At 42.1% G+C, this 18,434-nt stretch overlaps 1 protein-coding gene across 7 annotated transcripts in view; it reads right to left on the reverse strand.

The window, feature by feature from the left end:
* Positions 1 to 2,523: 2,523 nt before the first annotated feature.
* The window catches only part of gbf1 (golgi brefeldin A resistant guanine nucleotide exchange factor 1), a 91,575-nt gene continuing 75,664 nt past the window's right edge, over positions 2,524 to 18,434 (reverse strand). For 4 of the 7 annotated variants that reach the window (XM_083775521.1, XM_083775520.1, XM_083775518.1 and 1 more), the window contains 18 exons: positions 18,161 to 18,254; positions 17,271 to 17,447; positions 16,382 to 16,446; positions 15,883 to 16,006; positions 14,486 to 14,557; positions 13,668 to 13,762; positions 13,396 to 13,549; positions 12,249 to 12,474; positions 11,652 to 11,809; positions 10,546 to 10,795; positions 8,775 to 8,989; positions 6,899 to 7,049; positions 6,095 to 6,225; positions 5,726 to 5,827; positions 5,467 to 5,580; positions 4,725 to 4,899; positions 3,983 to 4,144; positions 2,524 to 3,762 (listed from right to left, as the gene is read on the reverse strand). In XM_083775521.1, coding sequence (XP_083631647.1) covers positions 3,506 to 3,762; positions 3,983 to 4,144; positions 4,725 to 4,899; positions 5,467 to 5,580; positions 5,726 to 5,827; positions 6,095 to 6,225; positions 6,899 to 7,049; positions 8,775 to 8,989; positions 10,546 to 10,795; positions 11,652 to 11,809; positions 12,249 to 12,474; positions 13,396 to 13,549; positions 13,668 to 13,762; positions 14,486 to 14,557; positions 15,883 to 16,006; positions 16,382 to 16,446; positions 17,271 to 17,447; positions 18,161 to 18,254 — 2,722 coding nt within the window. In that variant the 3' untranslated portion in view covers positions 2,524 to 3,505. The remainder of the gene's footprint in view (positions 3,763 to 3,982; positions 4,145 to 4,724; positions 4,900 to 5,466; positions 5,581 to 5,725; positions 5,828 to 6,094; positions 6,226 to 6,898; positions 7,050 to 8,774; positions 8,990 to 10,545; positions 10,796 to 11,651; positions 11,810 to 12,248; positions 12,475 to 13,395; positions 13,550 to 13,667; positions 13,763 to 14,485; positions 14,558 to 15,882; positions 16,007 to 16,381; positions 16,447 to 17,270; positions 17,448 to 18,160; positions 18,255 to 18,434) is intronic. The other 3 variants (XM_083775523.1, XM_083775522.1, XM_083775519.1) reach the window with 1 other exon arrangement.

The following is an 18,434-nucleotide window of genomic DNA, read 5'->3' on the forward strand; positions in this document are numbered from 1 at the left end:
GTCACCAGACTTTACACTACTAACAAAACAAAAAGGTGCCATATAGAAAAATCATTTGTGTTTTGCTTTTGCAAATGCAAATGTTCAAGCGTGATTATATCATCAGATTAATTATGTATTCATTACTTTCAGACCATTTTCCGAATTCTGCTGTCAAAATATGACCCCCCAGTAAAAAAACACTTTGTTTGAAATAGACACTCATGCTTTCCAAGGTGTGATTTGGGCTGGGAGGAGGATCAACATCCTAATACATCCGGATACTGGGGGGTCAAATTATGACCAGTCAAAAAACACTTTGTTTGAAATTCACACGGGTGTGATATTTCTTTGACATTTTGGAACAAATAGCCAATTTAACAAGGAGCTGCCCACAATGACCACTATTACGGTTACTGTTGGGGTTACTTACCCATTGACCACTGCAGCGGACACACACACACACACACACACACACACACACACACACACACAACCACTCAGTTCACAGTGCGATTTTTGTTGTAGCTATTTCTAGGCTCATGCTCACAGCACTACAAAAACAACCTGACAACCCGGTCAGGGGACAGGTCATAAAGTAATAACCCACCCACGCTCTTGCACAGCACCAAATAAACCAACATCAAAAACCTACAGAATATGATGCATCTCCCCTAAAGTAGAACCAACCAAAACACAAAAACCAACAGAGTTAGAACAAACAACCACGCAGTGTGCATGATAAACATGTGCTCACTGCTACACAGGTTTGGCCCGAGGTATAAAATCCAAGCGTTGTATTAACTTAAAGAAAACAAAATGGGATCATCTTATTAAATATACACAAATAGAACCATGGGGTGTGGAAGACAGTTTCGTCATGTGGTTGAGTGTAAGGTATGTGTGCGTAAGTACAACAAAATATCTTAAACCAGGAGCAAACCCAAGAGGTGTCTGCGAGGAGAAGCAGATACCAGGAGCAAACCCAAAAGGTGTCTGCGAGGAGAAGCAGATACAGTGAGATAAATGCACGAATCAACCTTACATTGCTGTGGCACCGTTTTCTCAAATGTTCCAGATTAATCCAACAAGGAACCAGGGAGCTACAGCAACACACCAACACCAGATCACACAGTGCTTTTAACCAACATGCCAAGTACAGTGGTTGTGCCAACAGCCATAAAAAGGGTGGAAGAAAAGCTTTCTGGATACTATTGTGCTAGGTGTTTAGAGACTGACTTGTGACTGTGAGTCTAATATAGTTTATGCATTTATTTGGCTTGGTGTGTGGATTCTACTTCCCATCAATAACCTCTCCTAGTGTGCATCCATACAGTACGTCTAGAACAACTTACCTGAATTCTTGACAGGAGAAAAACATGCTCTTTAATATCATTTAAAAATGACCTATATGAGGAAAAACAAGCCAACAAAAAACAAAAAGTTTCTTTACATTATATTTATTACACTGTAAAAAGTACATTACCTTTCATTTATATATACATTATATTCATGTAATTTCCCGTTCAAGCAAGAATCACCTCCTGATACTAACGCAGTATGAACATACGGCTTACAAAATAGGGGCATCTCTACGTTATTGGTGTGGTGGCACAATGCCACGATGACAGCCTGAAGAATAGTAGTGTTCTGTCATAAATGCAGGTACTCCTGTCTGGAATACTCCACATTACTTACCTTTCCTAGCTGAATAAATAAGATAAAATATGAACAATAGCCACTGGGCCAATTTTCTGGTTGTGAAATGCTTTCAACTAGAAGCCTGAGGCGACGTGTTTCCACCAAATCCAACCCATTATCATGGTGAGATATCTAGCATGGGACTTCCAATGAAAAGTCAGAACCTCAGCCTCTATCCCTGGCTCTGCTATCAATAAATTACGGTACTTCTCACTGTACACAAGGTACATCACATGCAGGAATACGATCACCAACTTTGACAGAAGTTATGATATGAATGCATCCAGTTAAAAACATGTCTCCAGTTAGATGAAAAATCCTCAGGCCCTAGGAATCAATGACGTATGCACAAGCTACACAGAACGTAACAAAAAAAAGAAAGAAAGAAAAAGAAACACTATGATAAACGTGGCACACAATTTAACTCATTTAAACATACCATAAAAAGTCACTATTGGGATCTATAGAAGTCGATGCACATACATACATCACATTCATCCATACAGTGAACCAACCGTGTCACAGACCCAAATCGCCACATTTTGGAATGTTGTAGTTGCGGTCAGGGATGTCATTTCACATCCAATGATACAAGGTTAAAGGTGCACATCTCCTTTAATTCTGTGAGTGAAGACATCATAAAGTGCCCTGTTTTGTTCTCTTGGGAAAACAATGTTGGTTATTTAACGTCACCGATTTAAAATAAACTACGAATGGGTAAAATTAAACTCTGGGCCAGTTTCCCCTTGCTTTGGCCATAACAGCATAATTCTGCATCTCTGAAATCAACCAATTGGTTAATAATATATATATATATATATATATATATATATATATATATATATATATATATATATATATATATATATATATATATAAATATGCTTTTGTCCTAACTGTACATTAAAGTATTTGATGCTGATCCCTCTGTGGCATAATAACCAAGAACAATGTTGTTTCTGTCAAAGATATGATGGTGCCCTGCCACTGATAACATGACATGTGACAAGAGTAAAAGCTCTGTACATCCTATTCTGTCAACAGCATGCAGTACCTAAAAACAAATAAGTTATCCACTTAGATTCTTAACGTCCCTGCCAAAAGTAATCTCTATTAATATGAAGCACAGGCATACTAGCATGGAAATGAGGTCAACTTTGCATTCTCAAGTAGCAACAAATTGTAAAGCCAGAGTTATGCTTTGATGACATAATCTTGTGACAAAAAAAGTTTGTTATTTTTTACTGAAAAAAGTGCACTGTGAGCTTGTAGCATTCGACACAGGCACCCAACTAAGTATAAATCAGGCTTTACGGTTGCTTCAGGCTTAAAGAGTCTTCTAGAGAAGATAATGCTAACGCAAATGGCGCTGCCCTTCATTGAACCCACACCTATCTAATATCAGAACGAATGCACATTTTATTCCGATAAATACACGTAGGTGACTAACAAGCCTAGGAGTTGCTATAGTGATGTAGTTAGATGAGTGAGAGCAAAGCTAGTTCTCTTAATCTCTTCTGTCTAGTAGTTCAATTTTTCAGGTTCCTTGAGGGGGTTCCATAATTATAGACCCTTACAGGTCTGCAACTCTGAGAGTGTGCAAATGAAACAAAACAAAAAACCTTTGAGAACCACTGTTCTAGATCTTAGACAATGGACCACACATGTCCATGACCATGCACATCTATGGTACCAGATATAATATCGGGGGAACACAGACTGTTGTTGGAAGAAGTGTGTGTGTGTGCGTGTGTGTGTGTGTGTGTGTGTGTGTGTGTATGGGGCAGTGTCTCTAATGTCATGGCCCAGTAGGTGATAAGCTACATTATTTGACCTCATCCGAGGGGCTGGTAGGTCTGGGGCCAGGTAGCAGTGGCACAGGAGAGCTTGCTTCTATAAGCGCTGGGTTGAGGATGATTGGCAGGGACATGGGAGGTACACCGCCAACGTTGAGGTGTGAGGCGAGGGGCTGCAGAATGAGGGGCGACTGAGTCGTGGGGGAGGGCACCTGTGTCGAAGACATCTTTACTGGGACCTGCATGGGTGGAGTGGAGGGGGGTACTGGGGACGATCGGTCTGTTCCTACAATACAGAAGGCAGAAAGCATTCCAATACATGGGATAATACAATGAATGGGACATGCCAACCGGATTCCACTGTTAACCACGTCATTCACTCTGGACATTTCATCTCACGCACAGATAGTTTTAAATCTAAATGTATTTTTGCGTAATGCCGTCTTAAGAAAACATTCTATTATATTGTACATAATATGCAATCCTGACATGAGCGGTTTAGTTACCATTGGCACTAGGTGGCGGTGGAGGCTCTTGAGGCGACGCTGGTCTGCTGGGGGTCTTTGGCTCTGCAGGGGGAACAGGCACTGGGGAGGTCGCTGGGGGTGGGGAGACTGGAGGGGAGGGAGGCTGGCCACTGGTGACTGCTGGCTGGGCAGGCTCTGGCTCTGAAAACACAGAACAGAAGACCGGTCAACGAAGGCATGTTCCTGCAAGTTCCACATGGGTCTAAAATGAGGTCACTACCATCATTTGGTATATGTCCCATGCATGTATTTTACTCTTTGCTGTACTGCATATTACCAAAATATAGAAAAAGAGAGCTTTTTATGTCCAGCAATAATTTATGGCAAAAATAGCTAGTGTCTGTACTTCATAAAATTTCAATCAAGTTGACATAATAGCGGCCATAGACCATACGTTACTGGCTGATGCTTGCCTGCACAGTGTGTTGTAGGTAAACAGAGAAAGGCAGAAACAGCATTATTTTCACTGTCAATATGGATTGCATTGTAAATATAGTTTTCTATAAACTACTGTATGTTAAACAAACACTAGAAGTAGCTGAAATGCACATATGCATGATAGAGTCCTTTAAATGGTACCACCTCTTGGAAACAGTCATATACAGTATAATTTGTAATATTTCCATGTTTAATTTTCCATATCACAGATGCAGAAAACGATCATTCGATCAATTAAACTCTACATAATGTGTATTCATTATTGTCCATCCATGTAAAGTACCTTTAGTAGTCTGTTTGAAGAGCTCCTCTCTGAGGTTAGGCAGGAAACAAACAATGCGCTCCCAGGTGATCTCCCACAGGTCAGAGTAGCCCGTCCTGGAGTCTGCGCTGTGGAAGATCCCAGCGGTGTCCATCACCAGCAACATGTTCTTTAGTGACTCTGGAATGGCCTCCGACTGCACACAGTAATACAAATGAAAAGGGGAACATTGCTTTAGTTGCACAAATGTCAGACTAAAATGTAAATCCCCGCTGGGGACGCTGTGGGCACTGGCGGCGTGTTCCCTCCTCCGCGTCATCAGTGCCCATACCCAAGGCGGGGGTTGGCGATAGGGCCTTTCTGTGTGGAGTTTGCATGTTCTCCCCGTGTCCCCTAGGGTAGATACCCTCACAAAAACATGCCATAATCCTGGTCTCTAAAACTACCTCCCCCTGGCCAGCCGGGGCGCCTGATGGAGGGGAAAAGAACTGGTCGGAATAATGTGTCCCTTCCATGCGCTACGTCCGGCCGGGGAAATTCCCCTCTGTCAGGTGAAAAGAAGCAGCTTGGACTCCTCATGCATAGAAGGAGGCATGAGGTCAGTCCGCTGCCCCTCCCAGGTTGGCAGAGGAAGGGTAGTGCCCAGGATTACATTAGATAATTGGCACTGGGTGAAAAAGAAAACTGGGTTACAAAATCGTGGGATAATCTTTTTTTAGGAGAAAACGTAAATCTAATTGAATGTGTCACACTTTGTCCTCACCAGTAGGTCGCTAGAACCAGCATGCATGTACTTGTCCATGAAGTCCAGGATGGTGAGCCACAGGGCAGCAAAGGTGGGCAGGGACAACAAGGGCGACAGGTGCTGCAGGAACACCTGGATAATAACAACCACAAAGTATATACCAATGACTCTCAACCATTTTGGTTCATTTCTAGCACCCCAATGTACACAGTAAAATCCTGTGTTTTTTCAGATTTCTTGTGGCGTTTTTCCAATGTAAAATAGCATTTATCCAGACCTTTGACAGGAGGGTGCATGCTCTCATCCTGGTCTCCTCCATACCGCCCACATCTGCTGGGCTAATGTTGTCTAGAAGCTTAGTCAGCAGGGGGAAGAGCACCTGAGAACACACACACACACACACACACACACACACACACACACACACACACACACACACACACACACACATTAACAGAACAGCACGTACAGTAGCAAGATCAACTGCACTGCACATATTAATTAACTTGGGATATAAAATGAGCATTGCAAAAAAATAATGAATGCTTCCTGGCTGGGAGTGAAACAAATGGCCTCCACAAAGCAAGTGTGACAAATATTCGTTAAGTAAAATGCACGACGACCCTAGAGGTACTCATTGGCATACCTTGTTGAAGCAGGATTCCCATTCGGTGGCGTTTAGTGTCTGCAGATCGTGCACCAGCAGCGCCCTCTGGAGGTAGGTGAGAGCCTGCATGCGGACCTGTCGTCTGGCATCACAGCACAGCCAGGCGATGCCTACAAGCAACAAACAACATGGCTGCTCACAACTGGGGTTGGGATCCAGAACCGCAGGAATCCGGATCCAACATCGAGGAACCGTTTCTTTTCTTAAACCATTTTTTTAAGAGCAGGTACAGTATGTGGACTTCACGTCTGCTATGCAGTTACATTACCGGTGGTTCGCGAACTTGAACATTTCACAATAAAAAGTGTACAGAAAGTGTTAAAATTATGTTTTTATGTGGCTACACCCACCAGTTCATTAAGTATAAACCCACCTGAACTGAAGCTGCGCCCACTAACCTCGTGTCACCAGGCTTTCCACCTCTGAGGAAAGCCTGGTCTGAGTTTCTAAATCGCCTGTATGATCCGGTCTAGACCGGATGGCATATAAAAATAAAAACTCTTGTTCCGGTTTGTGGTTTCTGTTTTTTTCAGCGTCACTTTGACTCAAAAGTCTTTCAGCTTTCAGGAAGAAAGTACACAGGGAAGACATATTTGAATATAATAACCACACCTGGGGGTCTATTAGAGTTAAGTGTTAAGTTAAGGAAACGGAATCGTTGATCCAAAACCTGGTCATCGCTGAGACAATAACAGATTCACTGGGATTACGAGGGTTTCACTACGGCGTCGGCACAATACAAAAAGTACCCACAAATTTAGCTAATAATGAGTAGAGTCTAACCTTGCAGCAGTGGACACCAGCAGCTGGTCCACAAGGTTTGGGAGTCTGCCTCAATCTTCTTTCCTCCGGACTCAAGGTGGCGCTGTTCCTCTGCCCAGGAGCTGTAGATGCCAGCAGCGCGAGTGTGCAGCGTGTGCATCAGGTCCAACAGCTGCACCATCAGAGAGACCAGCACTCATATTAAGCATGTCTATGTGTAGTAGACCTGTGGTATATTACTTGTACAGTATGTTGTCTAACTCTACCAGCACAAGTAAAGGATGTACAGCTTTTCATCAGTTAATAGATACGTTATGAGTTATATGTTCCAGCTGTCTGGGTGCTTCAATTACATGTACAGAATTACATTTAGCTAATATTTCACTCACCCAGTAAAATCTAGTGTTCATTTAATGTGTACATAACTACATGGAAGGGAAATGGACTCTTATGGGTCAATTTGGTTGCATTTGTGGACTGTTTTATTACTCAGTATTCTAAGTAAGATTTTATTATACAAAATAACTGTAGTCAACGTCAACTACTCTTTTGACAGAACTTGAAGAGCCATTAAGAGTCCCTGTTAGTCAAGCATACATTATAAACCAAAACCCACAATATTCAATGACAGATTAATTCCATATGAATGATGAGAGGATGTCAGATAGCTTCAGTCACAGCAGTGTCAGCCAATTAAATATTCTCTCATCGACTCTGCACAACACTGATTCTTCACCGTGGCAACACACATAACAGATGTGCCAAAAGATGGTATGTGTGCGAGCGTGTTGAGTCATAGCAGGTTCATGTCACCTCATTTACACCACAAACAAGCCCTAACCGTTGTCCTACTCTGCCAACGTTCTCTCGCACTGAAATCACCACACACCAGGTGTACAGGAAAATAGGGGGGCCGTTAGGACGAGTGCAACACTCTGACTGCATGTCAACCTAATCACGTATCCAGACTGTATTTGCCCTACAGTAGGTGAGAAGTGATCAGTCCTAGAGCTGATAACTGTTATCAGCCCTAAGACTTAGCCCTAAGCTATAGTAGTGTGACTGTGTGACTGCGGTCGCGCAGTGTTGTAGAATTCACAGCTGAGTGAGGAGACACAAACGTTTATTCAGATGCACGGAAGCAAAAACACAGCAGCAACCGTGGACTTTTCACAGAGGCCCCTTCACCGGTGTTGAACCAGTTCAGTTATTCTTTCACAGAGGCCCCTTCTCCACCGGTGTTGAACCAGTTCAGTTATTATTATTTTTTAAAGTTGTTTTTCGGAACTGGAACCAAAAAATGGCCACCGGTTCTGTGAAAGCGCGGAAGGTTCCAAGAATATAGAACTGAACCAAAGTTATTTTGGTGGAAAATGCAGCAACACCAGCCTTCCCTCTTCACACTGTCGTGAAATCCCAGGACTACCAATTTGTTCACCAAAGTACTTCCTCGTTTTCAGTAATGCTAATCATTCATTCAATTAGAATGTGACTGAATGTTGCACTCTCATTCTCTTTGCGGATGAATAAGGACAGGTATGCGATAACTGATTATATTATTATTATTATATTATATATATTAGGTTCAGTTAGTCTCTCATTGTTGCACTCTTCCTAAATGCCCCTTTGGAAGCTCAGGCATTGGTTTCCCAAACAAACATCTTAGTGCCAAGATCACCTTTGTTCCATTGCAAACCGGTTTCCCCATACCACAGATCAGACAGCATGGGAATTACATTTGTTTTAGTTCAAATTGTGAATTTAAACATCACATGGCATCTACTGTAAATGCTTCACTTTCAGAGGCCAAATGAAATGGAGCAGGGAGATGTTTTTGGGAGAGCAGTGGGGCTAGAGGATGAAAAGGTAGAAGGGTAAAGAGGGTTGCTGTACTTACGTCCTGACTAACCTGTAATGACACCGTGTGGTAGCTGGCTGGCACGCCCTCGTCCTCCTCGTCGTCACTGTGGGAGCGCGAAAGACGCTGGTTGGAGACGCGGCCGCCACCCCGCCGCGTGCCTCCAGCCCCTTCCTTCTCCCGCCCGCCTGCCTTTTTCCTCAGACGCGACTTGGAAGAGCTGTGACTCTTCTTCTTGTCGTGGTTACGGAAGCCTGAGTACGGTTGTGACAAGAGATACTTAAAAACATCATCTGATCTTATTATTATTATATTATTATAGTTTTCTTTTTCTTAATGCTGAAGAATTGTACAAAAAAACTTGTAAAAACTAATCCCCTTGGTGGTGGAGCATTTGGTGCAACAAGCTAAAGGAAATGACGTTTGGACAAGTGATAGACATTTTTTATGACACCATTTGAATGGCGATAGCAGTAGCACGCAGAGGACACACCCGTGCTTTGCTACAAGCACTTCCAACTGATTTTGCATTACTGGGTTGCAACCCAGGCCAACACCCATTTAAGTGGTGTTGTGCCAACATATTTTGTCACAGTAATTATACCTACAGTAAGATGCCCAGATGTTTTAAAAAGAGACCTCAATTCACATTCCCAAGAATTTCCATCTACCTTTTAAAAAAACTACCCTGCACAAAAGGCTTGTTTACACAGACAAAAAAATTCAAAACAGTAACGACAGGTTTTGTGCTTTCTATTAGTATCCCATGTAGATTAGTGCCATGCCTCAGCCTGGCGCTTTGATCAACCCATCGTTTTTGTTCATGTGTTCACGTGTGTAAAGCCGTGTTGACAGCAGTATCCAAGGGCCTGGAGCACAAGAGGAGAATGAAAAGGCCAGCAGTGTTGTCAAACGCCAAAGTGCACCGCTGCCATCTCCAAGCTTTAATCCCAGCATTACCCCAGATCAAGACACAGAAAAAGAAGGGATGAATGGAAAGTAGGGTTGGAGAAGGGGGGCAGGGACAGATGGTGAAGAGGAAGGGGGAGAGAGTAGACTAGGCAGAGGTCGCCGCGGAAGACGACCGACAGAGACAGAAAAGGAGAGGAAAGGAGAGAGGGGTGGAAGGTTGGTATTATAGGACTTGATGAAGCCCTGAATGTTGAGATTGTTAGCCCTTGAGCTACGTTAGTCAGCATTAAGGTATATTATATCTCCTTTTCCAAGCACTAAGCTTTGCCTAGCGTTAAAATATCAAAGAGTATTTGACATACACTATTTATTGAATATGAACTATGTATTGTTAAATGCCATGTGATATACTCCAATCTGCCATGTTAAATATGGATTTAAGTGGTAGCTCTTGTTTTTCTCTGACAATTCAATCAGGCAGCATTCAGATTTTTTTAAAACAACATAATGTACTGGATATCTGAGCCGCCATACCGATAACTGCAAAAGACCAACTCATTAGTAAATCATGGTATGTTTGCAGTCTTTGTAAGGACGCAATTGAGGTGGAACATGACATGAATAATTTCACACACTCATCATCTCAACTCACTTTCAATTCATACATTAACCCATTAAAACATTTTTGATTTTTGCTACGTCAAAATGGCAAGCTCACAGTGCGTCACTTTATGCCATGCTGCCAGCTTGTACATCTATGTTTGAAGGATGTTGAATAATTTAGAATTTCGACAAACATTTGAGAACTACTGAACTACTATTGAATCAGCCTAAGGTCTTAATGGGTTAAGGTATATCTCAAAGTGTCATTTGAAGGTGACTATGAAGGCGGTCTCACCTCCATTTAGGCTGCCTTCTACAAACACACGGATAGCCTTGACACAAAGCTCAAAGTTATCAGGGGTGACGTGGGCAGCGTCACGGACAATAAAGGACAGCGTCTCCACACACTTCAAGAGAGATTTTGTGTCATGCTGGCCGAGGTCCTGTCCCAGTGTCAGGCTGTACTGGTTGACCAGTGGGTTGTTCAGGGGAGCCTTGGTGCCACCGGCTTGGCCCTTACTGAGATCCAGGTCATCTTTACAAACCTGAGGGAAGTGAAATCAAAATAAATATTTGTGAAGCACTGATCTCTAGGTCGTCCTCAGACGAGCCCTCCATCTTCACTTCCAGTCATCCCAGTTCTCCATAAATCTGGCCAGTTCGTTGGTGCTTTGCGCACTAATGGCTCAAAATGTAATTACAGTAATGTATATACTGTATGTAAATTATGCCTTGGAGGTTGTTTGTGCATGCAGTCCAAAGTTAAATGATATAGTATGACTTAAAGTTTCAAATTTAAGTTTGTCCCTTATGCTAACTATTCCCCTAAGCTCAGGGGTTATAGTAGCACTGCATGAATCATCTAGGGTTGTCACATTGCCCAAGTGTCTGGACAAAAGCCCAGCTCTCACTAAAGGAGTTTGAAAATCTTAAACGATTTGGAAATCAGGTTGCATCACGTACTACAGGATAATCCTATAAGACTCTTCTCTAGAATCTTAAACATGCACACACTTCAAGATGTAAAAATAATGGCGCATCACATAGTACACCACAGTACTTTATTAAGATTATCCTGCCTGCCAGAGCAACGCAGGACCTCATGGGGTCTCATCTCAAGTGATCTCAGGCAGTATCAGATTGTAAACAACAGAGGCAGTTAAACTTGTGGACATGTCATTTTCTTGCCACAGCAGTCCAACCCACAGGTTGTTTCGATCGGTAAAAAATAATCTAGATAAATACACACATCCAAATATATTTTATCGTGTGAACAAATTGGGAGGCTTAAGATTGGATCTTTGAACCCTTCACACTAGTTTAGATTAATAACAAAAAGAGATAAAATAGCGTGTGTGTGTGTGTGTGTGTGTGTGTGTGTGTGTGTGTGTGTGTACGGACCACGAGCCATCCACTGCTTGCTACATCCACGTCAGTAGTAGAGCGAGGGATCCTGTTCTTGCTGTGCTCAGTGTAGACTTCAGGATCAGACGTATAGCCTCGATCGAGACTCACTTCACTGCCATGGTGGGATGACAACTCACTACCTGACAGAGCACCTGAAAAGAGGAAGAGTCGTTGGAAAAAACGTAATCTACAACCATATCATCTATTTCGGTCAATATACAGTATAGGACAGCCGACAGTAATTACACTGTATGGAAATCCTTAAGAGTAAATTTCACGCCCGGGCGGCTGGCGTCGCCGTCTGGGCACCTTGGCTGGTGATCCAGTGTGTTGCGGGTTTCGACTCCCGATCCCGGCGGCCTTTACTGCGTGTCACCCCCCCCAACTTTCTCCCCATTTCCTGTCAGCCTACTGTATACCTATCCCTCTATAATAAAAACCTAGATAAAATAAAGGCGAAAGCCACAAAAAATATCTATCTCTAAATCTCACTCCGAAGACTGTACAAATCCATTGGTACCCTCTTCGCAGTTAAAATAACCTCAAATATAACCCTGAGTATTTGTTTTACTGTGTGCAGTGAGCTCTGACCTGTGTCATTGTCTGTACTTGAGGAGGCGAGCTGGAAGGAGGCTGGAGGTTTCACCCCGGCTCCGATGCACTCCAGCAGGGAGAACAGGGTGTACCAGTCGTCTGTACAGTGGATGTTGGCAGCGTTGGTCTTCAGCAGCTCGTGAAGGCCGTAGGCCACCTCCCGACTGACCCGCGACAGGACATGGGGCTTCATCATCAGCAGGAGACGCAGTGAGAGGAGCACCTTCAGTACACGAGGACGAGTGAGAAGCAACACTGTGTTAGCAGTAGTACAACTTTACATTCAATTTAACTAGATTTCACCAAGACATTCAAGATTCAAGATGTTTATTGTCACACAGATGTAGTACAAGTTATGCATTGTGAAAACCTAGGTTGAGGGGATGCTCCATAATACACGTAAATAAAAACAGCGCATGAATAACAAAACTTATCTAAAAGATTTAAAAAAAATAAACGGTTTAAAAGAACCCAGATTAGCATACAAGGTCGTAATACCACAGAAAAGTTAATTGTTCATTTTAAACATGGATTTGACCACTGGTTCTGTGCTCATTAGGACAGTAGTCAGTACTAGGTTGCTGCTAGTCTGTTGTAATAACAGACAGACAAAAAAGGTTACATGACAGTCACTCTTTTTGTTTCCAACACATAAAATGAGACACGAGACCTTGTCTCAATGACCTCCTTACTTCATTGACAATTATGACTAGCCTACTTACCAGGAGAGAAATATGATGCAACATCAGAGCCAACTGATTTGTTTCCTGTGAGCTAGTGTTTAATTAGCTAGGTTATTCCATCAGGTCTCTTTCTACTCATAGTGACAGAATTCTTCTTCTGATAACTATTTAATGGCAATTATCTAAAATGGGTGGTCAGAGAAGGAGGCCAACCACGGGCCTCTTTTGCATTGTGCTTACAGTCTCACTTTCCCTGGATAAGTGTTTCTAAAAAGGTATTCAGCTGTCAAATTAAAATTTGTCTTGATTCCCTTCCAAAACCTATTTTTCAATTAACCGTTTATTCCAAAGGAGTTTGTGGGCTCCATTTGAAAATTGCATGATAGAGCGCTAGCATGCATTGCACCTTTGCTTAGAACAAAAGAAGCAGACAAATAGTTTGGAACATGTGTGTCGTGTACCTGAGAGCTTATGTCCTCTCGCCGTAGCAGGCGAATGGCCAGTCTGAGCAGTCCCACCACGGCCCTCTCCACCAGGAAACAGCTCTCATTGGCGTGGACGCACAGGTGGCACAGGTGATCCCGCACAGTTTGCCACACACACGACACACGGTCCCTATACACACACACACACACACACACACACACACACACACACACACACCGTATTTGTACAACAGTACACTTCTCTGAATTCAGTGCCCGAAGTAATTTATAAATGTGTTCCTTCCTACCTGTTCTCCAGAACGATGCGAAGCAGCATCTCCAGACAGAAGGCAGCATCCTCTTCATCATAGGTCTCCTCGTCAGGGGTGACTGAGATCAGAGCCTAAGAATGCAAAATAGCAAATATCATTATTCACCTGACTTTTATCAAATATGTATAAGTCACCAATATCGAGGTAATGTGAGTGATGGCAATGCTGCCAGCAGGTAAAAATAATAAAAGGAATTATATTTATATATATTGACAGAATCCGCTGTGTTCACATCTGATATTGAGACCTCTCCATACAATTGAATAACTGTTTCTGGTGCGATATTCACAGAAGCAACAGATAAAGATGATCAACAATATTTTGACTGATATGACCTAGTATACAACCCAAGGCTCTACCAAAGTTCAATACAATAATAATAAGATAATATTACTGTAGAAAATCCCGATGGAGGCAGCAGGACCAGGTAAGGCAACTTCTCTTGGACAGGAAATGGCTTAGCAGAGCCATGCTCTACTAACTCAGGGGTTCTCAACGTTTTTGGCTGGGGACACCCGGAAATGCTTTGGCCATGTCTCGCGACCCCTGCCCCGCCCCACCACCAATACAAACTGACTGCAAAAATAACTTTAATAATGGAGAAAATATATCATAAATGTGTATGTAAACTCTAAATTCACATTTTCCAGCCATTCAGTTGCATTTTTTTTTTTTTTTTATCATTTGGGGACCCCCCAAAAAACTTGTATTGAACCCCTGTATTAACTAACCTGTATGTACTGAATTAAATCCACAACCGGACAGTAATATGATAATCTTCCTTCACTACTTACCTTCATCAGCTCCTGTAGTGACTCCAACTGTAGGAATTTACTTTCTGTGATCAACTTCTCTGGATCACATTGCTGGAAGAGAGGAGGAACAGAGTGAATACATTTATAGTATACCTAAATTGCACTAAAAACAATGATAGTGGGCAACAGATTCAAAACTAATGTTTGACACAAGCTATGTTTCTTTACATAATTAATATTACAAGGTAAAGTAAGTAACTGAAGGGAAATACAATCCCACAAAGAACAGTACATTAAAAGCTTCAACAGAGATGGTAATTACCAAAGTAAAGTTAGTACTTAGTACTTCTTTTGATTATCTCTACTATCTATCTGAGTAGGTTATAAATGTATCATATATTTCATTACCATTCTAAATGTTACTTTTAACTGCAAATACATTTCCTCATGCCCCCTTATAAGTACTCGTTACATTAATATTCTAAACAAATGACAAAAAGTTTACTTTGAAAATAAAATAAGTCTGTGAGCCCTTAGATGTAACTCTCCCCACCAGCAATGATCATCCATAGACATATCTAATTCAAATCAATTCACGTCAGGGGAGATTCGGCTGAAATTTAATTTCTGCATTTGAAAATTCACCCTGAAATTTGAAGTGTAGCGTACAGAATAAACTTGATAAAGTTCAGAAACAGAATGTGTCTGATTTCTTTGTTTGAATTAATAGCATACTTTTACTTTAGATATCGGCATACATTTATAATATTTAATTGTGATACAATCTCACAACGTGTCACATCGCAATGCGTTTTGAGCTTCTTTTTTTTTTTAGATTTGAATTTTGAACATGTAGGACCATTGTTCAACACGCAAACAATTATGACAATTATGCAAAGATAATTGCAATTATCTCAAATAATTGTGATCAGGCGATTATGAAATAAATGTGACAGGCCTACATTCTCCAGCAGTGAGTACGTCGTACTACCCATGGATGAAAGCAAAATCTAATCTCACATTTGAAAATGTTTGTATGACCAAAGTCCTAATGTGCGATTTGTGAAACCACACACTAGTGTCATTTCCTAAACAATTGACACAAGATGTAACATTATGATGTTTTAGTAATATTGCTCCTGCTGTTCTACATATTGTTCTGCCAACCAGGTGAAGAAATCACAGACTGAGGCTAGCCTTTGCTTTTATATGAAATATCCGCGACTATTAAGCTTTTATGGTAGACGTTTCTGAGTTTGACCACTTCAAATGCTCCAACATTAAAATAATAACAAAGAATAGTCAATCTACTACTCAAATGTTGCGTCAGAGGCAATAGCCGATCTACAGGCTCGCTCTCACAGACATTCGCTGCCCAACATGCTATGGAATCCAAATGAGTGAATCAGTGAGTGAGAAGTTGAGTCCATGTGTACCTTGATGCAGAGGATGGAGGCCTGCTTGGCCTCCTGGTTCTCCGTAGAGGGTCCTGTCCGACCGGACTGCTCTGCTCCACTCAGCGTCAACCAGTTGACAAAACTCAGCACTGCTGACTCGCCGCTGACAAAACGACAGGAATGAATAATCATTTGAATGGTTTGTTTTTGTCTGTTAGCTCTATGGGCGGCTGCCAGGTCTGCCATTAACCCCCTTCCATCAGCAGACCTTGATAAATACTAAGAAACATTATGGTGTGCAGTGCATTGTTCTCATTGTAGTTTCAGCTGGAGAAAATACCATAATTTCACAAAAGATTTAACTGTTTTATTTGCAATGCTAATTTAATGTTTTATTCCATTTGATTTTATCTTCGGTTTTATGTAAAGTGCCATTTAAATAAAGTGAATTACAATTAATATGAGTATTCATGAATTATTATTATAAAGACTCCATTAGCCGCTATAAAAAAGGAAACCAGAAAAAGAACATGCATACCGATTTGAAGGGGTTTCCTCTCTCTGAAGAGATATCTTTCCATTTGGCTCCACAAAATCTTCCACCTGAGGCCAAAAGTGCAGATATTTCATCACCGGACAGCAGATGGCAGTACAACACAGAAGTTATAACAGCAAGTCACTTAAGACTCATATGCTGTCACAATTTCATGCTAGATAATTAATACTATACACAACATACATAAATACATACGCTTATAATCGTTATAGTAGTTTTCGCAGTTAGCATGCAAGGGATTCACATACTGTTTTGTACTGAAAGGAAATGATAGAGCTTTTGCCAACAGACATCATAGAGTTGCAACTTATTCAACTACTATCATTTCAAATTTGGAATGTCCGCCCTGAGATTGTGAGGTCAGGCTTCAATCCCCTGAGCCGAGTTAAACTAAATACTATAAAAACGGTACCCAATGCTTCCCTGCTCAGCATTCAGCTCAAATTGAAGCTAAGTCCCTGTGACATACTAGCATCATGTCCAGGGGGAGTACTTGTAGGCCTTGGCCAAGAGATCACGCTACAGAAACAGATCTATGGGCCACATGACTCACCGTTGGTTCCCAATGCTACTTACTTGACATACATAAAACACGTGTACAATATTAAGTTAGTATACCGTATGGAATTTGGATGCAGGATCAGGCTCGGACAGAGAAGGTAAAACACAGTTCATATACCGGTACATCTCCTGACCACCCCTCACACTAACTGTTGAGCTGCAGTGAATCGTACAATTTAATCTAATAATACAAAAATATATAATATGAAAAACAAATGTGAAAAAAACAATATGGGGGGGGGGGGGGGGGGGGGGGGGGAAGAATTATTATTCATGTGTTATTCATGTGCATCGCCTCCAGTGTCCTGACCTCAACCATGGCTTTGGGCAGCAGCTCGGCTCTGAAGAGCTGCAGCATTGAGTCCATGATGTTTTTCCATCCCTCCCTCAGAATGTCACCGTGGCGATGGGCCAGGTGGAACACGGTCTTTGCTGCCACCTGGGCCTTTATATTACTGCCAAACACCGTCGGCAGGTTCTCCACAGACTGTAGGGAGGAGGACACAGACGTGATCAAACAAACATACTTACAGTATGAGCGTTATTGTAAGGATTAGAATGGGTATTAAGTGTGCTGATTGTGTGCCTGCTTGAGGCCGAAGGCAATGTTCCACCTCATGCAGAGAATAACGTTCTACTCTATTTTTCACTGTGGATATTATTTCCACTGTACTATAATAAAGTTATATTAAGCAAACTGATCCACATCAGCGTAATGGGAAGTATGCTGTGGTTTGTCAACTGAATGTGCCCCACCTACCTCACTGCTGAGAGTAGTGAACTGAATGTGCCCCACCTACCTCACTGCTGAGAGTAGTGAACTGAATGTGCCCCACCTACCTCACTGCTGAGAGTAGTGAACTGAATGTGCCCCACCTACCTCACTGCTGAGAGTAGTGAACTGAATGTGCCCCACCTACCTCACTGCTGAGAGTAGTGAACTGAATGTGCCCCACCTACCTCACTGCTGAGAGTAGTGAACTGAATGTGCCCCACCTACCTCACTGCTGAGAGTAGTGAACTGAATGTGCCCCACCTACCTCACTGCTGAGAGTAGTGAACTGAATGTGCCCCACCTACCTCACTGCTGAGAGTAGTGAACTGAATGTGCCCCACCTACCTCACTGCTGAGAGTAGTGAACTGAATGTGCCCCACCTACCTCACTGCTGAGAGTAGTGAACTGAATGTGCCCCACCTACCTCACTGCTGAGAGTAGTGAACTTGCAGAGGGAGATGATCAGATTGTCAAACACGTCGCTGAAGCCATAGTGAGCGGAGATCATGGCACATTTCCTGTGGGAAGAGAAACAGTATATTAAAACAGTAATAGTAATAATCATACACCGTACAAAGCACTTGCCACAGAAATGTGTTAACATATCCCACAAAAAAGGCCCCCCTTGATGGTATCATAGCTGAAGGACTTCAGTTAACCAGTCAGTAGATAAAAGATTGTACACTTTGATTTTGACC

The sequence above is a fragment of the Protomyctophum parallelum genome (assembly GCF_964188405.1).
Source record: "Protomyctophum parallelum genome assembly, chromosome: 10".
Lineage (NCBI taxonomy): Eukaryota > Metazoa > Chordata > Actinopteri > Myctophiformes > Myctophidae > Protomyctophum > Protomyctophum parallelum.